The sequence below is a fragment of the Xylocopa sonorina genome, chromosome 12 (assembly GCF_050948175.1).
Source record: "Xylocopa sonorina isolate GNS202 chromosome 12, iyXylSono1_principal, whole genome shotgun sequence".
Lineage (NCBI taxonomy): Eukaryota > Metazoa > Arthropoda > Insecta > Hymenoptera > Apidae > Xylocopa > Xylocopa sonorina.
This window is the reverse complement of record NC_135204.1, coordinates 8,624,682-8,651,100: the sequence shown is the minus strand read 5'-3', so window position 1 is coordinate 8,651,100 and position 26,419 is coordinate 8,624,682. Positions and strand designations below refer to the sequence as shown.

General features: G+C 37.3%; 2 protein-coding genes and 1 long non-coding RNA gene across 11 annotated transcripts; 2 read left to right on the top strand and 1 right to left on the bottom strand.

Moving 5' to 3' along the window:
- On the top strand, window positions 1-11,032 carry LOC143429807 (uncharacterized). The gene is made up of 4 exons (XR_013102572.1): window positions 1-739; window positions 9,959-10,203; window positions 10,276-10,386; window positions 10,635-11,032. It is a non-coding gene; the product is annotated as an uncharacterized LOC143429807 (long non-coding RNA).
- Window positions 978-12,719, bottom strand: Hppy (MAP4K3-like protein hppy). 9 transcript variants are annotated; one of them, XM_076905569.1, is made up of 21 exons: window positions 12,459-12,719; window positions 12,311-12,368; window positions 11,574-11,729; window positions 11,210-11,442; window positions 10,877-11,140; window positions 10,596-10,791; window positions 10,288-10,388; window positions 10,124-10,191; window positions 9,514-9,597; window positions 8,492-8,530; window positions 7,513-7,566; window positions 6,794-6,861; window positions 6,239-6,385; window positions 5,814-5,989; window positions 5,504-5,708; window positions 5,247-5,430; window positions 4,905-5,182; window positions 4,736-4,819; window positions 4,573-4,665; window positions 4,373-4,499; window positions 978-4,285 (listed from the first exon to the last, which is right to left on the bottom strand). In XM_076905569.1, the coding sequence occupies exons 1-21, from the start codon at window positions 12,567-12,569 to the stop codon at window positions 4,186-4,188; spliced, it is 2,826 nt and encodes a 941-aa protein (XP_076761684.1). In that variant the 5' UTR covers window positions 12,570-12,719; the 3' UTR covers window positions 978-4,185. The 9 variants fall into 9 exon arrangements, with proteins under 9 accessions (XP_076761684.1, XP_076761689.1, XP_076761685.1 ...); XM_076905574.1 differs by lacking the exon at window positions 6,239-6,385; XM_076905570.1 differs by lacking the exon at window positions 7,513-7,566.
- A 4,977-nt stretch (window positions 12,720-17,696) lies between these two features.
- Window positions 17,697-24,038, top strand: LOC143429890 (synaptogenesis protein syg-1). The gene is made up of 6 exons (XM_076905729.1): window positions 17,697-18,068; window positions 19,164-19,293; window positions 21,224-21,423; window positions 21,833-22,153; window positions 22,572-23,063; window positions 23,146-24,038. Exons 1-6 carry the CDS (start codon window positions 17,699-17,701, stop codon window positions 23,694-23,696), a joined length of 2,064 nt encoding a protein of 687 aa, XP_076761844.1. The 5' UTR covers window positions 17,697-17,698; the 3' UTR covers window positions 23,697-24,038.
- The last annotated feature ends 2,381 nt before the right edge of the window (window positions 24,039-26,419 follow it).

Below are 26,419 nucleotides of genomic sequence, written 5' to 3'. Positions count from 1 at the left end.
AAGAGTCGATACTTCGTGCAAGTCGAGGATCAATGTATCGATTAACAGTGAGAAAAAATCGCGAACAACTTGCGTTAAACAACAAGGTAAACTGAAGCGACAATACGAAATGAATTTGATTTAAATGCCGACATTGCGAGCACTCAATATCTCCTAACGGTACATGCTTAACAGCAAATACACGGAAGACATTGCTTTATACACCTTTCCCCTCACAATACCTATCGATTTACGCGAACAACACCCTACTTCTATGTAACTTCTCACAGACCAGTTCTTTTTTTTTTTTTTTTTACAATTTGATTAAACGTTTCGCATTCCATCCGATTGCTCTCAAGCACTGGTTTGTAATTGCATACTAAATTGCTGACACGAACGTATAAATATACCGACGGGTGGACCTGTTTTATTTCGTATTCCCTGAAAAAACATCTCTCTTGCCTTTAAAAGCTACCATCTGTATATAATCTCTTTAAAAAATTAGTATTGCTAAGATACTTTTAAGGATCGTCTTTCAATTCAGTATTCAAATGCATCGCGCTACGTTTAAAGATAGGAATTAATTATCACTTTGTGCACTGTGTGCGCATGCGCGGCTAGACGCGCATAACCTGTACGGTGAACGGGTAGACAATGTTTCGGACAGTGTGTGTATCGTGTTTTGGAATGGAACACTTGAATAAATGTATAGGATGACGCGAGCGCGCGCGCGCGCGAAACAAGAGTGACGTTTCAAATGGTAAAGTGAGTAAATACTTTGAACACAATAATCGTTTCGATACTTTTCGTTTCACGGACTGTCAGCGTAAAATGTTTTCCTCTTTAAGCGCAATTTCATCTTTGCGATAATGAGTCAGCGTCAGGTCAGTATTAAATTGTATCTGAACATAAGTGGTAGAAGAGTCAACGTTAAATAAAATGACGTAGAGATGTGTGTGGATTACGTTAAAAAGAAATTAAGTAGAAATGAGTAAAAAAAAAAGATTGTTCGCAAATAAAGTCGGTCACACCACTTATGTTTTGGTATAATAGATACCAACGTTCATGTAACACAATTATTTACCACAAACGATAAGCAGTTAGATATTGTTCACTATATATAATGACGCTATTATAGTAAATTTTCTCATAGAGTAATACTTTCTTTAGTAAAATCCTACTTTCTATATACATGGCGAATCTTCATATAAAATACCAAAATATTTCAACATTTCCAAGATAATTTTACTCTCTCGATCCATTCTAATTCAATTTACAATTTCACTCTTCCCCGTTGCAAATCAATCACTTTGGTTTGCAAGCTATCGATATACGTATCGACGATGGATGGAAAAGTGCCAGATAGTCGCAAAATCTAAGGGACACTAACAAGTTCAAGTATGTTTGAACAAAATTCGTAATATTTTAAGTATTAATCAATTTTCAAAGGCTTCGAACCACATTTCGTTAGCCCACTTGATCAAATTACTTGCAATTTAGATAATATTACTATGTGATAATAGTACTAAAATATAAAGTTTATTCTAGTAAAATTTAAGCTACACAGAAAAGCATTTTTTTTTTATATTTTAAGTTTCTTAGTTTTTTGCTTAGACTTTTAATAATAAATGGTTTAAAAAATTTTTATTATGAAATATTAATCACCGTTTAAATATCGCTACTAACTGACCATATTTTTCTTGTAAGAATTATGTTCTAAATTAATGTTTTTATAGTGAAATCTATTATTTCTTGCAGTGTGCGAATCACAAGTCTAAAATAGTTTTCCTTTCTCACAATTTTAACGTTTAACATGCAATATTTTATAACTTAAATTTGAAAAATTCTGTTTAAACTTAATGTAACAGTCTAAACTAAAACGAATGTTCATTAAATTCTAACTTGTCTTTTATTTAATGCTAATTGCCACGTGCGAAACATGTAAATTCCTCTAATCTTAAAAAGTTGCATTTAAATTGGTCGTTTTAATATTTACTTTATGCTACGCGAGAAATACTCTAAAAAAAGTTTGAAATGAGTATTCAAATAAAAAGTCAACTATCTTATAAATAAATAACAATAATGATATTTTTTTTTAAACTTTTTCAGCAATCATTGTTTAAAAATACAGAGTGTCTTAATCATTTCTGTATTAATTACATAAAGAAATTGTAGTATCACATAGTATCAATTGATACTAATTTTAATTAAATTACTGAAAGAAGATATGTTTAATAATCTTATGTAAATTTAAAATACAAGAGAAACTGAAAAAATCTCAATGATTAAAAGAGGAAAAAGGAAATTAAGTCGAAAAGAGAAACTAAATATTTAGCTTAATTTTCGCGTTAATCCTTAAGCTCTATTTCATCCAGCACTCTTCCTCCTGAATTACACACCGCTCCTAGTGTTAAGAAAGTCTTTCGCGAACGAGAAATTATATTTCTCCCAGTCTTGAAACCCATCACACAAAATGCACTTAACGTCATTATTTTGAAGAAGTAAGACGATAATTTCATTGATATATGTTTACATGTATATATAATAGACACATCGTGCTTCTAAACTTTGAATTCATGTACAATAGGAAGAAATTGTTTAGATATTTATAATATATGCCCACAAAAGCAATATAAATTTTAAAGGAAACTATTAACAGGAATTTCAATTCTAAATTCATTTCGTCTTTTTTTTCGTAGACTCCAATTGTTAATATTATACTTGATAGCCAATTACTCTATAACATAAAGCATCCTATAAAGTCTGTTAAGTAGTTAAAATGATATCTAGTAAATTATTATTATTTTTAAACAAATGAATTAGTGAGAGTCCGTACACACTTAGTAAAATAAATAATTTATGATCGCCATCATAAATTACTTTGCAATTTATAGTGTATATTTATAGTACAGTCGTCCAAAATTAGAGACACTGATGAACGCAATGTCTTATTAAAATAACTTTGATGTAAATGCCTGATGCCTACCAAAATAAAACTTATACAAAAGAATAAGGGATATCTATATATACATATACAGGGTGTTACGCTATGGGTGGTCACAAGTGAAAGAAATTATTCTGAAGACCAAAATATGTGAGATCAAAAATCGAGATTAACAATCTTAACCGTAATTTTATTAGTCTCGATTTTCCTCTTATTTTAGTCTGTAAAGATATTACTTACACTCACGACAGCCTGTAGACGAACAGCCTGTATATCGCATCGAATGCACGCGTTCTAATTTCTCTAATTCCCGTTTCTTTCCGTGGCGAGAAAAATATATTTGCGACTGCCGTTCGATTGGTATTATTATACTTTTGTACACACGGTAACTAATTTGTATTTGAATCGTTGTCTTTGTTGCTCTCTGTTTGTTTCACGTTCGAATATACATATATATTAATCTACTTAAACTACCTTTGGCCAATATCTCCTATTACTTGTACAAAGTTTAGACGAGAAGCTTACGACGATACGATTGATTTCTGTTCAAGATCGTGTAGGGATTCTTTTTTCCTTTTTATATATATTATCTAAAAATCATTCTAAAAATATAAGTATTCGTGTAATTACATACAAGTAAATATCTGTTATATATGCGCGGTTTTCATTGTTTCAATACCCGTGAATGTAGAAGAAAATGAATGAAAAGCGGATTAAATCAGAATTTCGAGTCTACCATAAACGTTTAGTATAATAACGAGTGTCGAGAGAATATCGGTTTCACGATAGCGCGTACGTTTCTCGGGAGAAATTACACAATTGGTATAAGCTTCATTTTGCCAGGCATAAGGGCGAGTTTACGCGTTACTTTAAATACATCGTGCTTCTTCTTAATAATCTGTTCCTTCGTGATCTTCGTTTCGGGTTTTAAAGATCACTAATCCTAAACCTGCCACCATTAAAAAGTTTTCCGTGGTAAATATACCAGTCTACGCAGCTTTGACTATGTGGAGAACAATGACGAATGATCGTGTGTGTGTGTGTTTGTGTGTATGTATGTATGTATGCATGCTCGTACGTCGATCGAACGATACGTTTCATTCATATGCACTTTTTAAAACAGGATAATTAACAATTCTCTTACCAACATCGACCACTGCCCCTTAGTACAGTCACATTTTAGTTTACACGCAGTCGGTGGAGAATCTCACGTCACTTGCGATACGTTGCGATCCGTAAGTTGACAGTTGGAAGATGAAAAGTTAGTAACTGGCTTCGTGTCCGGCAAGTATGTACAGGTCCGCACCCTCGGACTCGGTTAGCGTACCTGATGCTACCAAATGACTCTCCAACATCACGACTCTATTATTTAAATAGTGAAATTATGTCAATACAAATTTTCTCTTAAATTTTTAGAACGAGCAGTGATTGTTAATATACGTGACGTACTTATCTGATCCAAGTAATCTGTACGTTCTGCTCGGATCACTAATTTCTTGCGTAACTTCGCCGTTCTTGAAACTTCTACCTTGCATACCATGCTTGTGGAATGCTAATACGCTATCTGGTAAACAGACTGAAATAAAAGAACAGATTATTATTACATATCTGACAGAATGATATGGTTACTTGTTTAAAATACTGCTTACTGATGGATTCAATTTGAAAGTTGAAGTGTAACTCTGACATGTGCTTCCTGCTCGATCTAGGTTTTCCTTGTAACGTTACAACCTTTACTACATCTATAAAACACACGTACAAATAAGACGTAACGCAAGAGACAGTACATTGTACAATTAATTTTATACTTACTATCATAACAAACTAATATTGCATTCTTTTCTAGCTGCGTAACATTGATAACATGAAGGTTTTCCCTTCTTGGTATTACAGTGGCTAAAAAAGCATCAGTATTAAAATTAGGCAAAAATATATATATATACATAGATATATTTAAATTATTTAATATGCAAAATATTACCTGAACCATCCATATCTTCCAATTCGTCACTGTGAAACCAACTCGCCCCTGAGTTCATGTTAATTAAATCCAACTTCAATTTGTTCTGCTGATATGGTTGTTTCACAGACACGCACACCATCGGATACTCCATTTCGGGCGTGATAATAATTTCGAATACATTTAACGGCGATGGTAATGTACAATCGAAATGCTTTAAAAGCATGAACTTATTAAGAGGATCGTACCATTGCATTAGAAATATTCCCGTTGGCATCGCACCACACAGATATTTATACCTGTATTACATACCTCATTAATATTTCCACGTATGCAAATACTATACAACATTCATTTAGTTACCCGTTATACGGATTCCTTCCAACGCAACACTTGGTACAACCCTTTGTGTCTGGTACTTTAGTAGTGAGGGCAAACTTCCTAGGTACTAATCTCTCGGGTATTTTGTTCATGTGCAATGAAAACCTATGGGTTTGTTTACTTTGCATTGCTAATAAATCGTGTCTATACAATTGCGGAGTTTTTCCTGTAATTTTCATTGTACAATTATTAAAATGCGACATTTTATTCTATATAATGTCTGTCGATTAACGCCTTACCGGATAAGGACATAAGAACATCCTTGATGACGTACATCCAAATAGTACGTCTCGGATATAACTGATCTATCGCAGTTTCGTGGAGTTCGTTTAGATTTAAGTTATAAATCCCTTCCTCTGCCGCGATTAATAAATGTTGATCTCTCGTATCTGGATGAATCCAGCTCGCGGTACAATGTATTCTTAGCGGACAACCATTGAATACCTTAAATAAGAATGTTAATTTTTATCCCAAATTTATATTCGCATGCTCAGATACTTGAGATTAATCATTGATACTTCATATTGGAGAAAGACAAATAGAACCAACTTTTGAGAAACAAGCACCCATGTGAACCTTGGGTGTTGGTGGCAGTCCATTGCTGATGGGCCTCGGAGGTGTGTGACGCTTCCTGTCCCTTCTTCTCGGTGGAACAGGAGGAGTATCAGACAACAAATCTGGGCTCATACTTTCTCTGTCTCCATCGACTGCTACCTCGCTTTGACCTAAAAGAAATTCATCTATTTCTTAAACATTCTTCAAGATTAGTTGAAACGAGTAGTTGAAATATACCAGAAAAAGAAATAAATTTTACAAGCATGCTTTAATGTAGTGCTGTACAATTTTTAATAGTGTTAGTTTAAGGTCAAAGAGGAATAAGACGATTGTGGTTTGTTTTATGTACACTAAAGTTATGTAGGGCAATCGAGGGTTAAACAAAAAATTGTTGAACACCATAATTAGCGTGCTCCTACCATTAGATTGAGGGGATTCGTCTCTAGGACCACTGTCCGAGAGAGATCGTTGACGTTGCCCATTGACAGCAGCTAAGGACTGAGTACTGCTCACCAAACCGTACAACTCGTCCACAGAGCTGTGGCGTCTGGGACTTGCTTGTGATCCTAAGCACCGGACCTATTCTTTATACTACTTCCTTGACACCTTCCAATCTTTCATAACTTAATATCCCGATCACTAACATTATCAAACTAATTTATCCTCTACCACAAGCTAAATCACTTCTAAGGTTTTTAGAGGTTTACAGGATTTAATCGCCAATGAGTAATATGTACAAAATCTTGTGCAGCGTAAGGCTAGGTGTTCATTTCTGAATATTGGATGCGCAAAAGTTCAATTACTTTACAATTTGTGTCATTTTTTTAAATCAATTCTTAATTCCAATTTTATATTAATTCCCAGTGTACTCAGGTAACTGAACTGTAGCGCATCTGAAAATTGCGCATCCGCCTCCCAATTTTATAGTTTGATAAAGTTGGAGTTAAATAATAGCTATAAAAATCTATGCTTACCTGACATGTTGTAGTATGGACAATGCACTTCACAATCGTTAGATGATTCTCCAAGAGGAAGCGTAGCTCTGGAAAAGAATAAAAAGACCACCAGTTGTTAGAAAATATTCTGTAATTGGAAGAGTTAAGTATTAATTTTCTTTTGAAAAAAATAGTGCTACAAATGTTAGTAAATTATAATTGAAAAACCTATATTAATAACTGTGATTAGATACGAACTAAAAAATATGTAGCAATGTTTGTCAAATCGAAAAAATGCAACAAGACAGTACGTTAGAGGATGAAAGAATTATGATGGGTGAATTAGGACACAGTAGTTTTATAGCATTTGTTACTGTATTAATTCTTAAGCGTCTGGAAGTGTTCAAAAATATACAGGGTGTTTTGTAGGGAAATAGTGCACAGGAAAAATGAAGTGTTCAAGCAAGGAGTATACAAAATTAAACAGATCAATGCAATATTTACGAAAAAGTAAATTTCACGAGAAAACCGAACTATACTGGCTCTTTCCTGAGAATGCTAGTATAATTTTGCTGCATAGATATGATAATTTATCGTTCTATATATAAGCTGGACTTACAACAAACACATGAATAATTTGGTCTGTGTGAAAGGCGATAATCTTAATTACTTTCAACCAAAAGTAACAAAAACAACTGGACTGTATCTACAATGACAAAGACGGAACAGCCTACTATTATATTTTATCGTTTACTTACTGCAGGGAATATAGCTGGTCGCAATGCCCACCAACCATCGACATTGCATTCCCCCTGCACACATGAAACTATAATCATATACTATAAAACAATTACATATATTTTTTTTGTTATCGACCCTGTCAAGATTTTTGTTGATTTTTTTCTACGATTATTTTACATTCACATTTTATGGGGATTATACAGCAGTCAATATCAAAATAATACACAGCTACCTTCAAATATCAATAAGGGGGATACTATTTAGTAACATTTATTACCACAATTATTTAATAGGATATTATTTCATTTGCTTTTAGTATAGCAAATCTCTTATCGTCACAGTTTGGATGCGATACAGAGTGAGTCACAATTTGACTCGATCATCTGACATTCAGAAACTATTAGTTACACAGAGAAGTGAATAAAGTAAAAGCTATATGATTCAAGAGACATTCAACTTTCACTTGATGCAATCTTTGTACAACTAATAGTTTACGAACAACTCGAGATGACCGAGTTAGATGAATCTGTACATTAAAAATCGTAATCTCTGGAACAGATACACAAACTTCCACCACCAATATGGTCAACAGATCGCAATTTGTTCTACAAAAAAAAAAAAAGAAAAAAAAGATATCATGCGGTAAACAACATTAAAAACATCTAGAAATAAAAAAGAATTATACTCTAAACATATGAATTCTAAAGTAACATTATTTACACACACGTTGGGGGTGTTAATATTCATCAGGATCATTTGTATGGGATATAAATAAAAACTAATTGGTAGAAAGAATAAGAAATGCAAAATGCAAAAGCTTTAAACAATTTGAATGCTTTAAACTGAATGCAAATGAAAAGGGTATTAGAAAGAAAGAATGGGAAGATTAATAAATTAGTAAGAAACGCTGTAAGAACTAAATGATTTTAATGCGAGGCGTTAGGAAGTATATGTGCAAGGTGCAAGGTGCAAGGGAAAAGGGTTACCTGCCAATACCTTAGCAACAACTCCTCATCAATGTACTGCAATAGACTCCTGTTGGGGAGAAATTATTAAAATTACAAACTGATCAGAGAAAATTAACACTACGAGAATAAAAATGAGTCGTGAAATTCAGACAAGGAACAGACATAATATAAGGATAAAGTAATAACTATTTCAATTTACCATACTAATCGAAGATTACGATTTAATAATACCTATAAAATTACTGTTTTAATTTAAATAAAATGTTCATGATAAATGCATGCCACGGAAAGTTTTTCATTCGAATATAATTTATGGGGCTGAGGATCACAGAAATATATGTGAGACACAATACGTTTCAAGGAAATTGTGGCAATAATTTGAAATTATTTTTTCTTGATTTACAACACTATGATTCTCAGCTTATTAAATCGTATTGTCTTATTAATCATTTATTAATTACCAAGTGCAAGATATTATAGAAAATTATATTGAAAAGTTGAATAATATTTTCTATTAAAAAAATATAGAAAGATAAATTTAACAAGACAAAAAGATCTTTATGTGAGAATAAATTACAGATGGTACTACTAATACTTACGCAATGGGAGTAGTGAACACATCAAGACCTTTTTGAACTTTCATTTCAATCGTGCAATATTTGTACTATTTTATACTAATTGCCATGCAATTATTCTCGTGTCTATTCTTCGATAAAATCAACGACTCGTACAACGTGAATAATTGTAATAAGATTAGTCATTCATGAATTATATTTTATCTAAACTAATTAAATGTAAAAAAATCTTCAATTACTAGTTTCATTCATGCTTTACATTTTTAGTCACATTCTATATTGATAATTAAACAGCATGCAGTTATACACGCATCTATATTAAAAAAAAAAAAACCTAAATTCAAAAGTCATTCCATCTCGTTGGTAATATCATTAATTAATTAATTCGCAATGATATTAATGTTAAATCTCTTCGAGGTAAATCTGAAAATCTTTCATGTAATTTCTTCACACCAAACTACCTGCGTTCAATTACCTTAAACTCATATGAAATATCTCTGTGCCTGTTTTGCTTCGACGCGACTCTCTACTATCTGTTGTAACGTTAGCGCCAACAGTACTGACACAAAAATAAACTATATCATGTCTAGGAAATGTACAGAATGACATAGAAATCATCATTATGCGATGCATCGGAAATCTTGTCTATTCTTTTTACGTGGCACAAAGAAACTATGAATAATAGCAATAACTAGAAAGGAAAAAAAAAAGTAAAAAAAATTGATATGTTAGACTTTCACAGGCATTAAAATTGAATGTTTCGTTGTCTCCGTTTCTCGTTAATAATTAATGCAATATATGCAAAGCGGAAGCAGACGTGCCATATGCAGCTCTCGAGACTGGTTAGATCAAAATTGCCATTTTGCTTTATATAGTTCCAGACTATGTAACGACTTTAATATTTATATAACGTTTTGCAGAGACATTAATCAGTAACTATTGTTCCGCGTAAGAGGAAGGAGAGTTGAAGCAAAACAGCAATTACCATATTAGTGGAAGGATCTTTAAGCATCCCCTCCCCCCATATTTTTCGCGGCGATGTATCGATTTGTACAATCAAATATATGTATTTCGAGTATACTCACTTTTCCTGTACGTCTTCGAACGCCGTGCCGATACCGCAATCCGGATGAACATCACAGTTACGTACGGCCTGGATAATTAGGTACAACAATGATATTAAATATAGATTAACACCGTATATTAAGATATAAAGACATAAAGTTATTCTGTATAGAACATGAATTACCTTGACGTTGTTCATAATGTCCATGATATCCCATGACGGATTACTGTCCACAGACGGAGACATCGCGTCTCTTTGTAACGTCCCATCAAGATTAATTTGGTCTGTAACGCGCGTGCAATTTAGTTTTATACAAGAACAGAATACGTTACCATTGTTGAGGCTTTCGAATGTAAGTAGCGCCCTTTTAGAGTAGTTAACGCAGCTAACTTCATTTGGAAGCCGAGCGACACTTATATTCGATAGCCTCAACAATAATAACTGCGGTATATTACGGAAGTCTTGAATCTCTGAACACTATCATCTTTTACCGTCGCTATCTAATTGTGGTATAGGACTTTTTGGTCTAGGTCTCGCGGTATGTCGCGACGCTATTCTCTGCGGGACGTTAGGCACAGCCCCATCTTCGTCCGCTTCTAGATCGGTGAACATATGACTAGGATTCGATACTTTTTGCAGCAATTCCAAAGCTAAGCGTTTACTCATTTCCCCTTGAAAAAATGCATGCTGAAACGAGAATTTTTCATTCATTTCACTAGCGCTGAACTTAATGCACATTACATATGTGCACTCTAGATAGAAATAAAAAAACCTGTAGTAATTTTTCAGCGGTTGGTCTTTTTTTAGGATTTTTCGTGAGAGCAACTTTCACGAAATTGTGGAATGTTGGACTCCATTTGTCGCGGTCCTTTAACGTCGGCGGTTTGAAACCGGATTTGGACATAAGAAAAAGCGCTCGCATCGGATGCAGATCGAACATCGGCGGTTGCAATTCTGCCAACTCTATCGCAGTGATCCCGCAGGCCCAAATATCACACAGTTGATTATAACCACCCTTCCTTTCTACAGCTGCGACCTGTAAAGCTGTAGAATGTAGGTCCTCTGTGCACATTTCATTAAATTATTTCAAAGAGTCACAGAGTACCTCAGGTGCCATCCAATAGGGGGTACCAATAAAACTTTTTCTTTTGTTAATAGTTGCTGTAATCTGTGCTGACACACCGAAATCAGCTAGTTTCACATCACCAGCTTCTGTCAGCAAAATATTGGCACCTTTAATATCACGATGCATCTTGCCCATGCTGTGTAAGTAAGCCAATCCCAAAAGAGTTTCTCTGCACATGTATGCTATTTGTATTTCCGATAATGGTCCGGTTACTGTAATATTATTAAAATGTTCAGTGTTGTAATACAATATTTTTATTTGAACAAATCTTGAAAATGTAGCGGTACAAGACTATTTCTCGAGGAACAATTGCCTTAACTAACATATTAAAAGATGAACCTACTGTGATATATATCTTGAAGGGAACCACCTCCACAATATTCCATACAAATCCATAATTTATCCCTTCTCAAGTAACTACCATAATAGGCGATAATATTTGGGTGCCTGCAATCTTTCATCATTAAAATTTCTTGTTGAATTATTGCAAAATCATCCCCTGCAACATTTAAATAATAAATGCATTATGTAAATGTTTGTCTACGCTTATATAATTTTGCAATATTTATCATCACTAAGAATTATCACTAAGAATATTGGGCTAGTGAAATTATTATTTGTACAGAGTTCTGCTGAATTCAGTGTAAAGCTTGGATAAAAATTCTTCAAGTAAAATTAATTGAATTAAATTAAATGATCACTTCATGTATAAAATAAAAAATGCAATTTATGCATGGATGGGTATGCTAACATATTTGAAGCTTTGCCATAAATGTCCAAGTTTGAAAGCTCTTCTCAAACCTATATTTTTACCAAGAAAAGGGCCCCAAGTACGAACAAGAGAGATTAAAGAGAACAATGTAGAATGTAGACAATAATTGTCCGATGAATCATAGACTGCAAAATGCATTGCAAGAGAGCAATATCTGAATTTCCCTGTCTAATTGAAATTATTTGTTATCCAGATAAAACTGAAGAACGTTAGCGAACGAGCGTTAGCGCTAATTCTTAAAAATGTTCAACGAGGAAAAACCAGCGAGCGGTTCCGTGGAAACGTGCCGAAAAGCTGGGAAAACATACCTGGTTCCAGCTTGATAACCTTAATCGCAGCGAGGTCGTTCATGGAAAGTCTTTTAGCCTGCAATAAGAAAAGAAACATGGAATAGCGGGTGAACGCGAGGCGTCTGGTCAAGAGAGAGCATAATATACGCGATGAGCGTCGTGGAACCTTGTAAACATCTCCGTAAGTTCCACTGCCTATCCTTTGGATGAGCTCGTACTCATCCTGTGGATTCCTTCGGCTTATGTCACTGGACAACGCGTTCGCGTTCAAAGCCATCCTGAAACGCGGGTACCAGCCGGCCTGGCGGCTAACGAGCGTAATTAATATCTACAAAAGAGGATTAATGTTAAAGTGTAAAAACACATTTGTTCGTTAGAATGTCACTTTCGTCGAAACGTCGCCATTGTTCACAACAGCTCTGAAATTAGCCGCGTCTGGATAAGCGGTTCTTGCGATATATCGATCGATCGTTGCGCACATCTCGTAACAAGATTTTTTTTTACATATTTCCATCTACTTATCATTTTTTAAATGCAAACTTAAGTCCACGATTCTCTTCTGATTTTCCCAAATAATTCGAACGATGGCACGCGGAATTAAGATTGGAAAACATCTGTGAAAGTATTACTCGTATGTATTACCAATATGCGAATCTTGAAGTTCGATTGCGTTTTTAAAATTTGAAAAATCGTTCGAGAACTAATTGAGCGCTTTTCTTTTAAAGGCGAGATTACGTATCTTACTTTGATCAAATAATATTGGATCACTCAACGATTGATTTGTCAGCAGAGTAAGTGCAGGTTCCAAAATGCAATTTAATTGAACACTTTCAGTAGTAAAAACATCTACACTGTTCACTTTGGTTTTAAGTTCGTCGAATCGATCAGGTCGTTCAATCAAAGCGTAATTTCACCTTAGTAAAATTGAAGAATGTACTCGGTGACGTTTAACTGCACGCAGTTCCAAACAAACTAGATAATTTGATAATATTCATTGAAATATTTTAGGAAATCTAGTATCATACACATACGTCATAGATAAATACTATCGTCAATAGATAATCGGCATTTTTTGCACGCTTAGAATGATTGTAGGGAAGCGTCTGGCATCAGGCATAGTTCTTGAACGAGTTTAATAAAGCTCTTGGAATATAAGCAGCCCGATTATGACTCACTCCGAGTTAATAAATAATGTTGAGCCAGACGCATACTTTATGGTGTGGATGCGTGTACGTAGTTTCATTCAGAACTATGAATGATTGCTTTCGAAGAGGAAGCGGCTCGCTGCGTAATACTTTTCCCACGGAAAAGGGGAAAATCTTCGTTTCTCAAGAATACAAAACGGGCTTCACTAGGTGCAATTAATGCAATTGCTTAGAGTAATGCTTATCACTAGTTTACGTTATAACGATCATCGTGATCTCATGAGCTTGCTATGTCGATAAAACTGATAAGCAAGTGAAAGAATCTATTAAACACTCATTAGTGGAGGTCATTAACTTGGTCTGTAACGAACTAGCAATTCCTCGTACAGTTTAAAGTGCTTTCACTCTTTATTAAACTATCGACGTATCGTTGTTCATTACTGGATGCTAACTATTAAGTACAAATTGCTCGACAAGTGCACATTCTTTACCGTATGATTCTCTAAATTAATGTTCACCGTCAGCATTGGAAATAGAAAGGAGTGCGTAGCTCCCTGTCGGTAATTTATCATAATTTTCCTACAGAATTGAAAGCATTTTATGTCGGTTGAAAGTACTTATTTTATAAGACTGTCGAGTGCGTAGAATAATGAGGTAAGTGAATTATCATACAATAATGTGAACATTACACAATATAAAGAATCCAATACGCTAATACATTCATTCGAAACAGGAACATTCTATTCCCTTAGCAAATATGGAACAGATGGAATTGGAAATTAAAAATTTATGAATTTCTTTCACATTTCACTTCATTTTCTGGACACAAAGTTGTATTATATCTTCTTTAATCTATTGCGAATATTATTTTTTACACAAAATTGTACTTAACACATGTTATGTTAAATTACACTGTATTGTAAGTATGCCTATCATTATTATTATAGTATTAAGTTCAATTGCTTATGTTGCTGTATATTATAGTGCATTTGTTGAATAAATTAATTTTATAAACGGAATTAAACAGTTTTATTATTTATCCTCAATCCTAACAACTTCCAAATCCTTTCCCTGTAACTACAAACGCATAAAAGTTAGTAATTCCTGGAAAATGACATCACTTCCGGTAACTGCCAAAATTCTCGGAATTCCCAATGACGTCATTTCCAAGAAGTGGCACGTTAGGATACCTCCTCACCTATCATGTTCTCCTGATACATTTCCAATTTTTCCAACAAAAATCCGAAAATCAGACTTTGTATCAGGAGAACATAAGTGGTGAGGAGGTATGCTTGCCACTTCCAGGAAAATGACGTCATTTCCAGGAATCGCCGAAATTCCTGGAATTCTCGATGACGTCATTTCCAAGAAGTGGCACTATTCGGATACCTCCTATGACGTCATGTTCTCCTGATACATTGCCGATTTTTCGACCAAAATCTTGAAAATCCGGCTTTGTATCAGGAGAACATAAGTGGTGAGGAGGTATGCTTGCCACTTCTAGGAAAATGACGTCACTTCCAGGAATCGCCAAAATTCTCGGAATTCTCGATGACGTCATTTCCAAGAAGTGGCACTATTCGGATACCTCCTATGACGTCATGTTCTCCTGATACATTGCCGATTTTTCGACCAAAATCTTGAAAATCCGAGTTTGTATCAGGAGAACATGACGTCATAGGAGGTATCCGAAAGTGCCACTTCTTGGAAATGACGTCATCGAGAATTCCTGGAATTTCGGCGATTCCTGGAAATGACGTCATTTTCCAAGAAGTGGCAAGCATACCTCCTATGACGTCATGTTCTCCTGATACATTGCCGATTTTTCGACCAAAATCTTGAAAATTCGACTTTGTATCAGGAGAACATAAGTGGTGAGGAGGTATTCGAAAGTGCCACTTCTTGGAAATGACGTCATCGAGAATTCCAAGAATTCTCGGAAGTGACGTCATTGTCCAAGAAATCGTAATTTTCAAAAGTATAGGAGATATTTCAAAGTTTATAGTGACCAGGGTTCTTTTTTTAAGTTTTTTCTCGTTTGAGGATAAGGATTGGGCATTCTAGGTGTGCTAGATTGGTTATTAAATAATTAAACAGTTATATAACACTTATTAAGCTTTTATTTTAACTATTAAACAATATACAAACCATACAGATGATCTTACAAGCTAATTATTATAATATACTCTTAGAAATATATATACAACAAATTCTATAACTAAAACTAATATAAATTTGTAATAAAAGTGTATAAAACAATGTAAGATAGTCATTAATCTATTTCTCGATGTTCTTCTTTGTTCTAGTTGAGAAGATACCGTTGATTGCCCCAGGAATCTGTAGTTTTCATTGCAGTTGCTTAAATTTCCCAATTAATCTTGTACTAATTCCTCTTTGGGGTATAAATATTGCAGAATAAGTACTTCAGGAACATCCAGAGAAGTAATTTCACATCCACCAGTCTTGTTACGCGTGCTATTACTCGTGGACACTGCATAAAGTTCCATGGGACCCGTAGGGACATAGATTTTCCATCGAAGAGTATCCTGGGACCACAAAGCAGCTCTGCGGTGGTGGTTCCCGGTGGCTAAACTCGAAATAAAGAGTATATAGAACAAATGGGTGGCTAAGCTCGTCGTAGCATGGCATAATGATAACACGCTCGAATAATAAGGATAGCCAGGAGAGGAGACAGGGTTGGATACGCACGCGTGGGCCCGCGTTTGGGGCCCGTCTTCCGCTTCCACTCCGGTGAACGTTCTGGCTTTAACTCCGGCTCAGTTCCACTACGTGCCTCGACTCCAGTATTCTACACCACACGTCCTAGATATACTCGGTTTTACCTCCACCGGCTGGTTTCTTTTCTCGTTTCTCGGCCACTGGCGTTCCCCGCGTTCGACCCGCCTGTTCAGTCTGAAATTACAATATTTAACGCTTAATATTCAAGTTCGATAAGGCGCTCTTATATGGAACGTATGAAGGAATAAAAGTGTGTCATCCGAAAGAAAGTTCGACCTGACAGACTGTTCTGTTCAATTAAGTTTGTGGATTAAACTTTGGGAGATCACAATTTGTAAGAATTTCTGATTGAAAGTTTTAAGTAACACCAGTAATCCTCGAAAATGTGTACAAGTGAAGATAAAGCGTGAATCCATCGATTATTGGAGAGAATTATAATGGTATACACGTAAAAAACTTGTTTAAGTATTGTACAGGATGAAATGGTATTCAATTTACCGCTAGGAATGGTAACAGAAGTGATGGACGCTATAAACTATCACTTTTAACTAAAATAAGTGTAATTTTGTTACGTATGTACGATTGTGATTATCATGAGGGTTTAAAGAAGCCTGCGATCGTCTCACGTACGATACTTGTACGTATAATACAGTTTTCCTTCAATTATACGAAAAGAGGATAACTGAGGATAAATTTGAATTTCATAAGGGATGCGAAGATGTTATGGCAAAGCACCGACGGTGGCGCTGCAGTGACTCCGTTGTCGCGGAGTTTCTTTCGAATTTCACAACGGCTCATTTAGTCTTACGTTCTCCAACCGAGAGATTCCCGATGCTGATTGCGAACAGTCAGATTGGTTTCGGACATTAACATCACTCTGAATCTGTAAGATAAAATACAATTTGTTAATTAATAAATCGACCGTGATTACACACACGTACCTTTAAATTTTGTGAACGTGTTTAACTTTTGGTGTACGCTTAGTGCCATCGAACCTGAGTGCAGTGTTTACAGTGAAAGTATTATACCTGAAACAGGAGGAACTGTGTGTTTTTATCACACGATATAAAGTAAATGAATTGAAGTTAATTAAAAATGTGAGAAACATAAAGGTAACGTAATTAAACAATTCTGAACTCTTCAAACGGCGCCCAATTTTCGCGCCAATCGATCGCCTACAAGATTAACTTTTCAAATAACTTCGAACATCGAACGTGTACTCAGTTTTAACAACAAAACATCGATTACGCATCAACGAACCTTAAAACCGTAATAAAACCAACAACGAATATATTACATTTATCTCAATACAATAAAATAACGATTACAACGATGTTTGTATTAAAAAGTTCACAGAATCGCTAGCAACATAATCAATGATAAGAAAAAACATCGATTGAACGTTATGGATAATGAGTGACTTGAAAAATCAAGACTGCCACCGTATTTAAGTCCACGAGAAGAGGAACAGCATAAAAAAGACTCCGAACGGACAATTAAGTACCAATTACTGATTTCCAAAATGAAATTCGTTTATATTCTTCGTACCATCGTCGCGACGCTGTCTGTGATTGTTGCTCGTATTAATGCCGAGCAGAGATTCGCGGAGACGCCTGCATTGTACCAGGAAGTGTCCTCCGGCGACGATGTGCAGCTACGGTGCAGGGTGCAGGACAAACGGGGCCAGTGCATCTGGCAGAAGGACAGGAAACCGGTGGGCATGCACCCGGATAAGTACGAATGGGTGAGCGGACGCGGCAGCGATTGCACCCTCCTTATCAGAAGGGCCTCCCTCGACTTCGACGACGGCTACTGGGAGTGTCAAGTAACCTCGGGGGATTTCACGCGACAGGACGCGTTAACTTCTTTACCGTCTCGTCTGTTGGTCAGGGGTAAGGTAGTTTCGATGTTTAAGTACGTATATGTGTAATCACCGCTAGATGGATCATTTGTAACTGTTTATCTCGCGAGAGAACGCTGATTGAGGCTTTCATATCAATTACTTCCCTTAGGAAATGTAGGAACGAAAGTAAGTTCTTTTAAAATTGTTTCTCGTTGGTGTACAAAATGTGTTTCGTATGTTAGTCGTGTTAGATTGGTTTTTATGTGTACTTGGTCTGTAAAATTTACTCGAGATTCATCTTCCCAGATTTCCTCTGATCCTTGATAGCTTGGATAGAAGGAGAGATGCTTTAAACTCCCAAAAAAGTTTCGACTCCACTCTACCAGTACCAGAGTTCGTTGGGCCTGCACCAAATCAAGGATATTTTCACCCACTCGAGAATTAATCTTCGATAACGAACTACATCTGCGTATGATCTCGCAGCCCCCTCAAGATAGCTGGAAAAAAGTTTCAGAACAGACCGTCTTGTTTTTCTATCGAAAATCCATCTCTGGGAAACCACTTGAACACGACCGATCCAGTGGGATCCATTTCTTTCTTGGAACTGGCGTGTTCGGATTATCTGTTAACTAGAAGGAGTTAACATGATCAAGTTGAATTAACGAATCGGCAGAGGCCACTTAATGAAGTGCACAACGCTCCATGAAATGTTAAACCGTTAAACAAGTGTGTAGACGTTAGTTTTAACGGAACGTTGGGTTTTTACATCACCCAGAGAAATATCGCTTTCTTCGCCGTGAATGATCCTCGACGAATCATACGCGCGGCTAATCAGATCCTGACGCCTCTCCAGTGGAACGACGCAGATTTTTCCGGCGCACAGCTTGAAATTCGCTAAACACGATCTACCACGTGATGAAACGCGAGCCCGCTCGTTCCGTTCTACTTTCCTCTTCTGCGGGTGGATTTATCCAACAACCGGCTTCCCGCCAAATTCAATTGTGCACACACATCCGCGTAAAATTAGAAGACACAAGAGGGAGCTTTCACGTTACTTGCAGTTACAAAACGTTAACAAAAAGAATTTAGAATTTGTTTTATGTGTCTGCTATCGTTAAATGTCCTGTCGCTTTGTGGATTTCAGTGAAACCGCGGAAGCCACGGTTGGAATACGGGGGCACGATTTTAAACACCGCCCTAACGTTAAGGGAGGGCCAGGAAGTGACCATTTCCTGCGTGTCTAGATATGGAAACCCACCAGCCCTCATCAAGTGGTGAGTTAATTAGTCGACTAAAAGGGTAAACGTGACTCGACTCCGCGGAATCGTTACGTACACTTCGAATCATTGAAAACTTTGAACTTCGATATTGTTTTACTATTGTAACACAGAACTGTTCTCAATTCACCTTTTATTCACGTCCATTCCAATTGTACGCAACGCAACGCTTGTGCAACGATACTGACGATATTTCTATTGTTTTTGTAGGCACTTTCATTCGGTGGAATGCTAACTGCAGTTGACACTGCGCTAGTACTTTTCCAATTTTAATTCTCCAGCAAAAGTCAAGTAAAACCTTCCCCAATGAATCGAGAAAGTATATAAAGAGGTTCCAATAATATCATTATAACGCATTCTAATCGCAATTTACAAAAAATTCCTTTTACTTGTGCGAACAGATGTACACATACAACACTTTGCCGCGGTTAATTCTCTAACTTCATGAAAACACTGTTTCGCTGATTTCGAGAGATAAAAAGAGGTGGTTCGCAGAGGCAAGAACCCATAACGCTGTGTTTATGCAGCGGAGAAGCTTAGCCGGCTGCGTCTTTTTCGTGTCACGGTCTAATGACCCGTTGGCCACACCTCATCTAAATTCTTATAACGCTAAACTCATTCTGTGCCGATCATCACGTTCGCATGAGCGGTGTTACGTTTTCCATGAACGCGTTTTGCACATGAACGCACGTGTTGCGCGGTGTAAACACAACTTCTCGCTGTAGAACCTGATTTTTCAAGTAGTAAATCACAATGATTGCAGATTTAGGATATATGCTACTTTCATTTCATTATTCTAGCATAATTAGCAAAGTCTCGTTATTCCTTTTAGTTTGAATTTTGAGTTCGCAGGATTTCTTCTGGTTCTTTCTTTCGAAACAGTGAAAGAATTTCTTTCACTGTCACAGATCGTTAATCGGTACTTAGAAAGCGCAAACAATTTGGTTGAACGAGGAAGTCGTGTATAAAGGCGGAGGATAGGTTTGTTTCACTGGGCAATAGTCCGTGAATCGAGTCGGATCCGTTTCATTTTACACAGAATTTCATCTGCCAAGCGTTTAACGAGCGTTCAAAAAAAAAAAAGTAACAGAAAAAGTATTGAAGTCTTTCTTTAAAGTAATTTCCATGAGAAAGTAGAGTTAAAATTTAGGCGGTGAAAAGGAATCTTCAATGAAATATTTACTGAAATCACTTTTCAGACTTTCCGCATGACTCCTCGTTATTCTTCGAACGTCCAGTGACACCGATGCCTGCAAAATGATGACGCTTAACGAAAACATTCGGAACAACGAATTTCACTTGGCGACGCACGTACAGGCGCGCGCATTTTGCCGCGGAAACGAATCGAATGTGGCACGAAGAGAGCCAGAACGGCCGCTAATTTCACACTTCGCGTTTAGTTCGTAGAAATCGCGCTGGCTATTGTAACGGGGCGAGGCTCCAGTAACTCTTTTTACAACCTTTAATAGGCACGCTGTCTAAACAATCCGCCGTTCCTCATATTCCCTCTTTCCTGCTTCTTCGCTGTTGCTGATGCTCTGCCAGGCGATATTATGCAGATCGTGCCCGTAGAAGCGGAGAAACTGGCTTAGTCGAGCATAGTCGCCCCGTGAATCACTCTTAGAAAGGGTATAAACCTTGAATATCGGTACTCGTGGGAAATTGCTCGGGCGTTTTCCGGAAACTTGGGTGTGACGGCTCCGTTCTCAGGCCGATTGGGATGGAGAACCTACGAGGAGCGTTGATTCAGTCAGAAATGCAGAATTCTGAACTCTGGGAAACAGTGAACTTGGAAAATCATCTTTTATAGTAATTGTAGATTTGAAATTAGCTTGGAAATATTATCACGAATACTCTGTAGATGTATTCAACGATGTTAACGATGCAATGTTAGGGTATCTAATTAAATTCTTGATTATTTACTCAGGTACATAGGAGGAGACGAGGTGGAGCCTTTAAGGGAGCAAACGAACGTGACGGAAGTGGACAGTCCTAAAACCTGGGCGGCGCACAGCCTCCTCCGCGTCCGTGGACAAAGGGAGAACCATGGTCTGCCGATTCGGTGCATCACGATGCATCCGTCCAGCGTCGTTCCAGCCTCTGCGGAAACACGACTGGACGTGCATTGTATGTATATACTCTCTGCGCATACTCTTCTACCATAAACAAGTTCCTACCGGCGCGAAACGTACGCGAACCCTATTCGCAGTTCACGCTACACTTCACTTTTGACCACTCCAGCGGACAGACGCCCGCGTGAAACTCTTCCCCTTTACTATTAGTAGAAATCCAACGTTGAATGAAGACCTCGAGTTTCTAGCCACTCGAGTACTACGGATCAGTCGATGAGTTTCTATTTTCAAGGATAGAACAACATTTCATTTTGAAACATTGGAATTCTGCCTACTCTGTCGAGATTTCTGGCTATGTTTTCCAATGTATTAGCTCGTTCCATTATACGTGCGACGTTTAATGAATACAAGTATCGTGTCGACTCTTAGTTAAGAGTTTAATCCGACTGCGTATAAAATTCCAGACGCGCCAGAAGTGAAGCTGGAGACGAAGCCAGAGATCCTGACCGCGGCACTCGAGGATTCGATCAGCTTTACGAGCCTGAGATGCCTAGCGGACGGGAACCCCGCCGGAACGATCAAGTGGTTCAAGGATTCGGCTCCCATCGCTTTAACGAGCAACGTGGTGGCGTTGATGCTAAACAGAACGCAGCAGAACGGCACGGGCACCGGCTCAGAGCTGAGATTCGAGCCGGTCAAGAGAAACGACGCGGGCCTCTATTCTTGCAAGGCGGTCAACGTTATCGGTGAAAGCACCGCGGCTAACTACAGGCTGGATGTACAATGTTCGTAGTTCCGTGACTGATATTTTCTCTTTTTTTTCTTTTCTTCATTAAACAACCGCAATCACCAATAGCGAGGGACGCTGTCAATTTACGACTGGTTTCGATGTCTGTGTCCCAAGTATCCCACGTGGTTAGAGTTCCTAACGTCGACTGCACACCTGCTTACTTTCCACTGGGAGGAGTAGTTGGGCTCATCAACGTGAACGTTCATTTGTCGTTCGTTACCGGTACAATTGAAGTCTCTTCTAAGTGATAGTCATTGAGTTTCTCTTTCCAATCAATTCTGGGAATTCTATCTTCCTTCGAGAGGGGTCGTAGCCTTCTTCCATTCAGGATACTTAACAGATTCCTTGAAATGTCCCTAGCTATAATAAATTATTTCTTTCTAATTCAAGGAATTCTTGAATCTTCTCTTCAGATGGTCCAAGACTGAAAGAGGAGAACACGAGCCGCAACAATAGTGTACAGAAGTTCGAGGACACCACTCTGTTGGGCACGAATTTGGAGCCCTTCGAGTGCACAGATTTCGAGGCGAACCCACCGGCTCAGTATCGGTGGACGCATCTGCGCGGTGGTCTGACGGAGGACATCGAGAACCCGTTGCAGAACAAGAACGGTGGCAAACGTTTGCGTTTGGAAAACGTGATGTGGTCCGACGAGGGAGAATATCGATGCGTTGCGTTCAACGTGATCAACGGGGTGCGACGAGAGATGCCCAGCGAGGCTCGTTACGTGCTACACGTGACTGGGCCGCCTGAGATACAGGCGAGGCCTTCTTCCGGCGGGAAGGGCATCTACGAGTCGCTGGGGTGGGCTGGAGAACCAGAGCACACGTTGAAGTCGCGCTTCTGCTCGAGGCCGCCGCCTAAGATCGTCGCTTGGCAATGGGGGAGCTCGCATATTAGAGCTGGTACGGGTTTAAATGTTTTACGATGAATTTCTTCTTTAAATAACGATTGTCACCGATCCATACACTTCCTTACTTTATCCAGGAGAGAGCATTCAACCAAAATACGAGGCACAGCCGCTGGAGCACATCAAGGAGAACGATATGCCCACGAATTGCTACTGGGCGAAGCTAGTAATCAAGGATCTACAAACAGAGGACGCTAGGATATACACTCTGCTAGTGGAAAGTGAGAAGGGCAGAGATTCCACCAGCGTTAAACTAAATATTCGCGATCCAACGGAAATGAGAGTGATAGCAGCTGCCGCTGCGGTAGGTCTACTGTTCTTCCTTCTTTTGATATCCATCGCCGTGTACGCGGTACTGAGGGCGAAGAGCAGAAGGTATCGTCGAGAAGAGGAAGAGGGCAGCATCGCCGCAGACGCGTTTTACAGTAATAACACGGTCGCGAACGAAAGGCAGAAGACCGTGAACTCGTCCCAAGGCAAAGGATACGCGAGGAAGACCAATTCGGAAGGCGGACTGGCTGTCACGTACGATTACGACCAGATCACGAAACAGGTGCGCAGCATGAGTCCAGAAGCGTTGAAAGTCAGGCGAGCGCCAGCTGTTCTTCAACCACCAACCATTGTGTAACTGTTAACGTACTCATTGCCATGACGATTGTTCGTGACTGGCTGGTGAATCATTCTTCGCCTTCTGAGCGTTGTCTGTTTGCCGACAACGTCTCGCAGGCTCGTAGACTCGTCAACTTCTCATCTTCAGAAAGAAGATGTACCTGAAATTTGATGTCAATGTTAGTTACGATTTTTAGGAGGAAATGAGTACTTACATAAAGTTAACGAATTACACGCAGCTCTTTTCATTTTCCGTTTAAAATACATCGACATTTTCTATTTCCTTTAATTGAGAACATAATAGAAAGGAAATCCTCAAAGATTCTCCGTGATAATATGTGGGAGAGTCTCTAGTTATTAATTCTGAAAAGATCCGCGCGTATAACTTGGCAATACTTTACACATCGGCGTACTTAACATCCAAGTAATGTGATAATTGCATTAAAAATATTTGCGAGTAGTTGAACAATTTCTTAATCCTCGTGAAAGTTGAGTTACTTGTTGTTGCTATTATTTGTTACGTATAAAATTAATTAATAAGCTTTATTAGGATAATCTAGTTGATAAGCGAGCGTTGCTTATGCAATATAAATGTACCATTGGTGTTCTAAAATGACATCTCTAGTATTTGCGTGACTGATCTCGTTGTTAAATATGTTTTCCTTGTAATATATACACCTACACAGAGCCTTATGTCGCTACTTATTTTTACGAATACATTACTATATGTAAAAAGGATAATGTAATATAACAAATATACACAATAACAGAATTTTTAAATAAATCAATCAAGGTGGATACATTTTACAGAATTAGAACTCGTACAGATATATATTTAAAAATCCCGCTCTATCTCTATCTTTCTCTTTTTAACACTTCATTTTGGACCCGTGACGCCATCTCTGTGAAAAGTGCTCAAACTGGTCGCACAGCGTTATCGACAGTGAAGTGAACTACTGAGAGTGGTGGCGCCATCTATTGGAAATCTATTGAAACTAATCGACAAATAGTTTCAGACTTTGTCTAAGAGATGGCGCCACCACTCTCAGTAGTTCACTTCGCTGTCGATAACGCTGTGCGACCAGTTTGAGCACTTTTCACAGAGATGGCGCCACGGGTCCAAAATGTAGTGTTGAAAAGAGAGAGATAGATAAAAAGAAAAAGATAGAGATAGAGTGGGATTTTTAAATATATATCTGTACGAGTTTCAATTCTATAAATTGTATCTACCTCGATTAATTTATGATTGTATCGCAATAATTTTAATTGTCGCGTTCAAACGCAATGATTCAACAATGCACGTTCCGTAAAAATGTATTATTTTTGTTAGAGATAAATATAAATATCAGGTGTTCAAGTCACGAACTCAACTTTCTTTTCCATTTATTTAATCTGTCTTTAACTTCCTTTTAACTTTAACACCCTTTACCGCAGAAAGGTGTCGTTCTACGTAACTACAGAATAGCACTGATAAGCCTACAAAATACATAATTGATCTTCATGGGAATTAAATACACTTTACACATTGTAAGAATATTTTGTAATAAAGAAAAAAGGACGACGGTATAATTGTTAAGCTTCAAGAAGATATTTTTTTCTTGCTCTTCTTAAAGAATGCGATACTCTGAATCGTATTGTAAGATCATTGGTCCCAAAACGGCATTTTCAGAATATATATTTACTTGCAACATATGTATATATATATTAGACTGACATCTAGAAAAAGAAAGAAACTTAAACTTTACGTTGTTCACGCGACTGCACGTTCCTCTTCCATACATTTCAACATTCCTCTTAAAGTCAGGTACACTTTAAATAAAATTCAGTATAATGTTCGTCGCGTGTAAGACGTGTATAATTCTATCATTGTTCATCCTTTGTAGCTTCACGGTGCATCTAAAGAAACTTCACGGTTCTAACAATTCTAGCCATCATGGTTTAACGGTGAACCAGTTTATTGTTTGAAGAAGGGAATAGAAAAATGAGAAACTGAATCGTGGCTCGTTCACCGAGAAAGAGAAACGAAATCGATGCCTAATTTTGTATAGACTGCTTGGGCGTGTTTTCTTCTTCAAACTAATAATTCAATCGTTCGTACGTTGCGATACAGATTCGTCTAATAACTTCTGTTCAACGTCCTCTCCCCTCTTAAAGTATATCTCTCGATCCTACGACCAGGGATCATATTTGCATATATTTTAACAATGTAAAAACTATAATATATAAAAAAATTCAAATTCTTCTTTAATATATATTTATATATATATATATATATATAATTCATCGACTCTATATATATATATCGAGTGTAACATTTGAGTTGAACGTGCCATAGAACTTCTTAGAAGTTATCACTATGTATATATAAAAACAACTCTTAATATCAGGAATTATTTGTTACAACAGATTTATATATGCATTAATCACACTGTATTGCTTTCACGTTAAGTCAGATTGCAATCACCTATATACTATTTGAATCAAGTGCTCTTCATCTTTTGCGTTACGTTCCCTTAGACGTGTAGTATATAGCGTTTCTTTTCTACATGACCAACCCGACGCGTTATTAAATAACGCGTACGATTAAACTTGTATAGTACAGAGAAATAATTTACAGGAGTCGTTTCGTGTACACCGTGTCGCAGTAGCAGCGTGTACACGGCTCGTCCCTTTCTTCGTTTAAAGGGAACAACGTTATCTGGTATTCTCTTTTCCATCTAAGTTTGCGCGCCCAATTATGAA

Excerpts from the sequence above, each read along its gene's own strand:
- Hppy (XM_076905569.1), bottom strand. The coding sequence starts at position 12,569 with ATGGCTTTGAACGCGAACGCGTTGTCCAGTGACATAAGCCGAAGGAAT. Across the intron at positions 10,192-10,287 it reads ACATTATGAACAACGTCAAG|GCCGTACGTAACTGTGATGT; the intron begins GTAATTCATGTT and ends CTAATTATCCAG. Across the intron at positions 7,567-8,491 it reads GATGAGGAGTTGTTGCTAAG|GGGGAATGCAATGTCGATGG; the intron begins GTATTGGCAGGT and ends TCATGTGTGCAG.
- LOC143429890 (XM_076905729.1), top strand. The coding sequence starts at position 17,699 with ATGAAATTCGTTTATATTCTTCGTACCATCGTCGCGACGCTGTCTGTG. Across the intron at positions 18,069-19,163 it reads GTCTCGTCTGTTGGTCAGGG|TGAAACCGCGGAAGCCACGG; the intron begins GTAAGGTAGTTT and ends TGTGGATTTCAG. Across the intron at positions 22,154-22,571 it reads CTACAGGCTGGATGTACAAT|ATGGTCCAAGACTGAAAGAG; the intron begins GTTCGTAGTTCC and ends TCTTCTCTTCAG.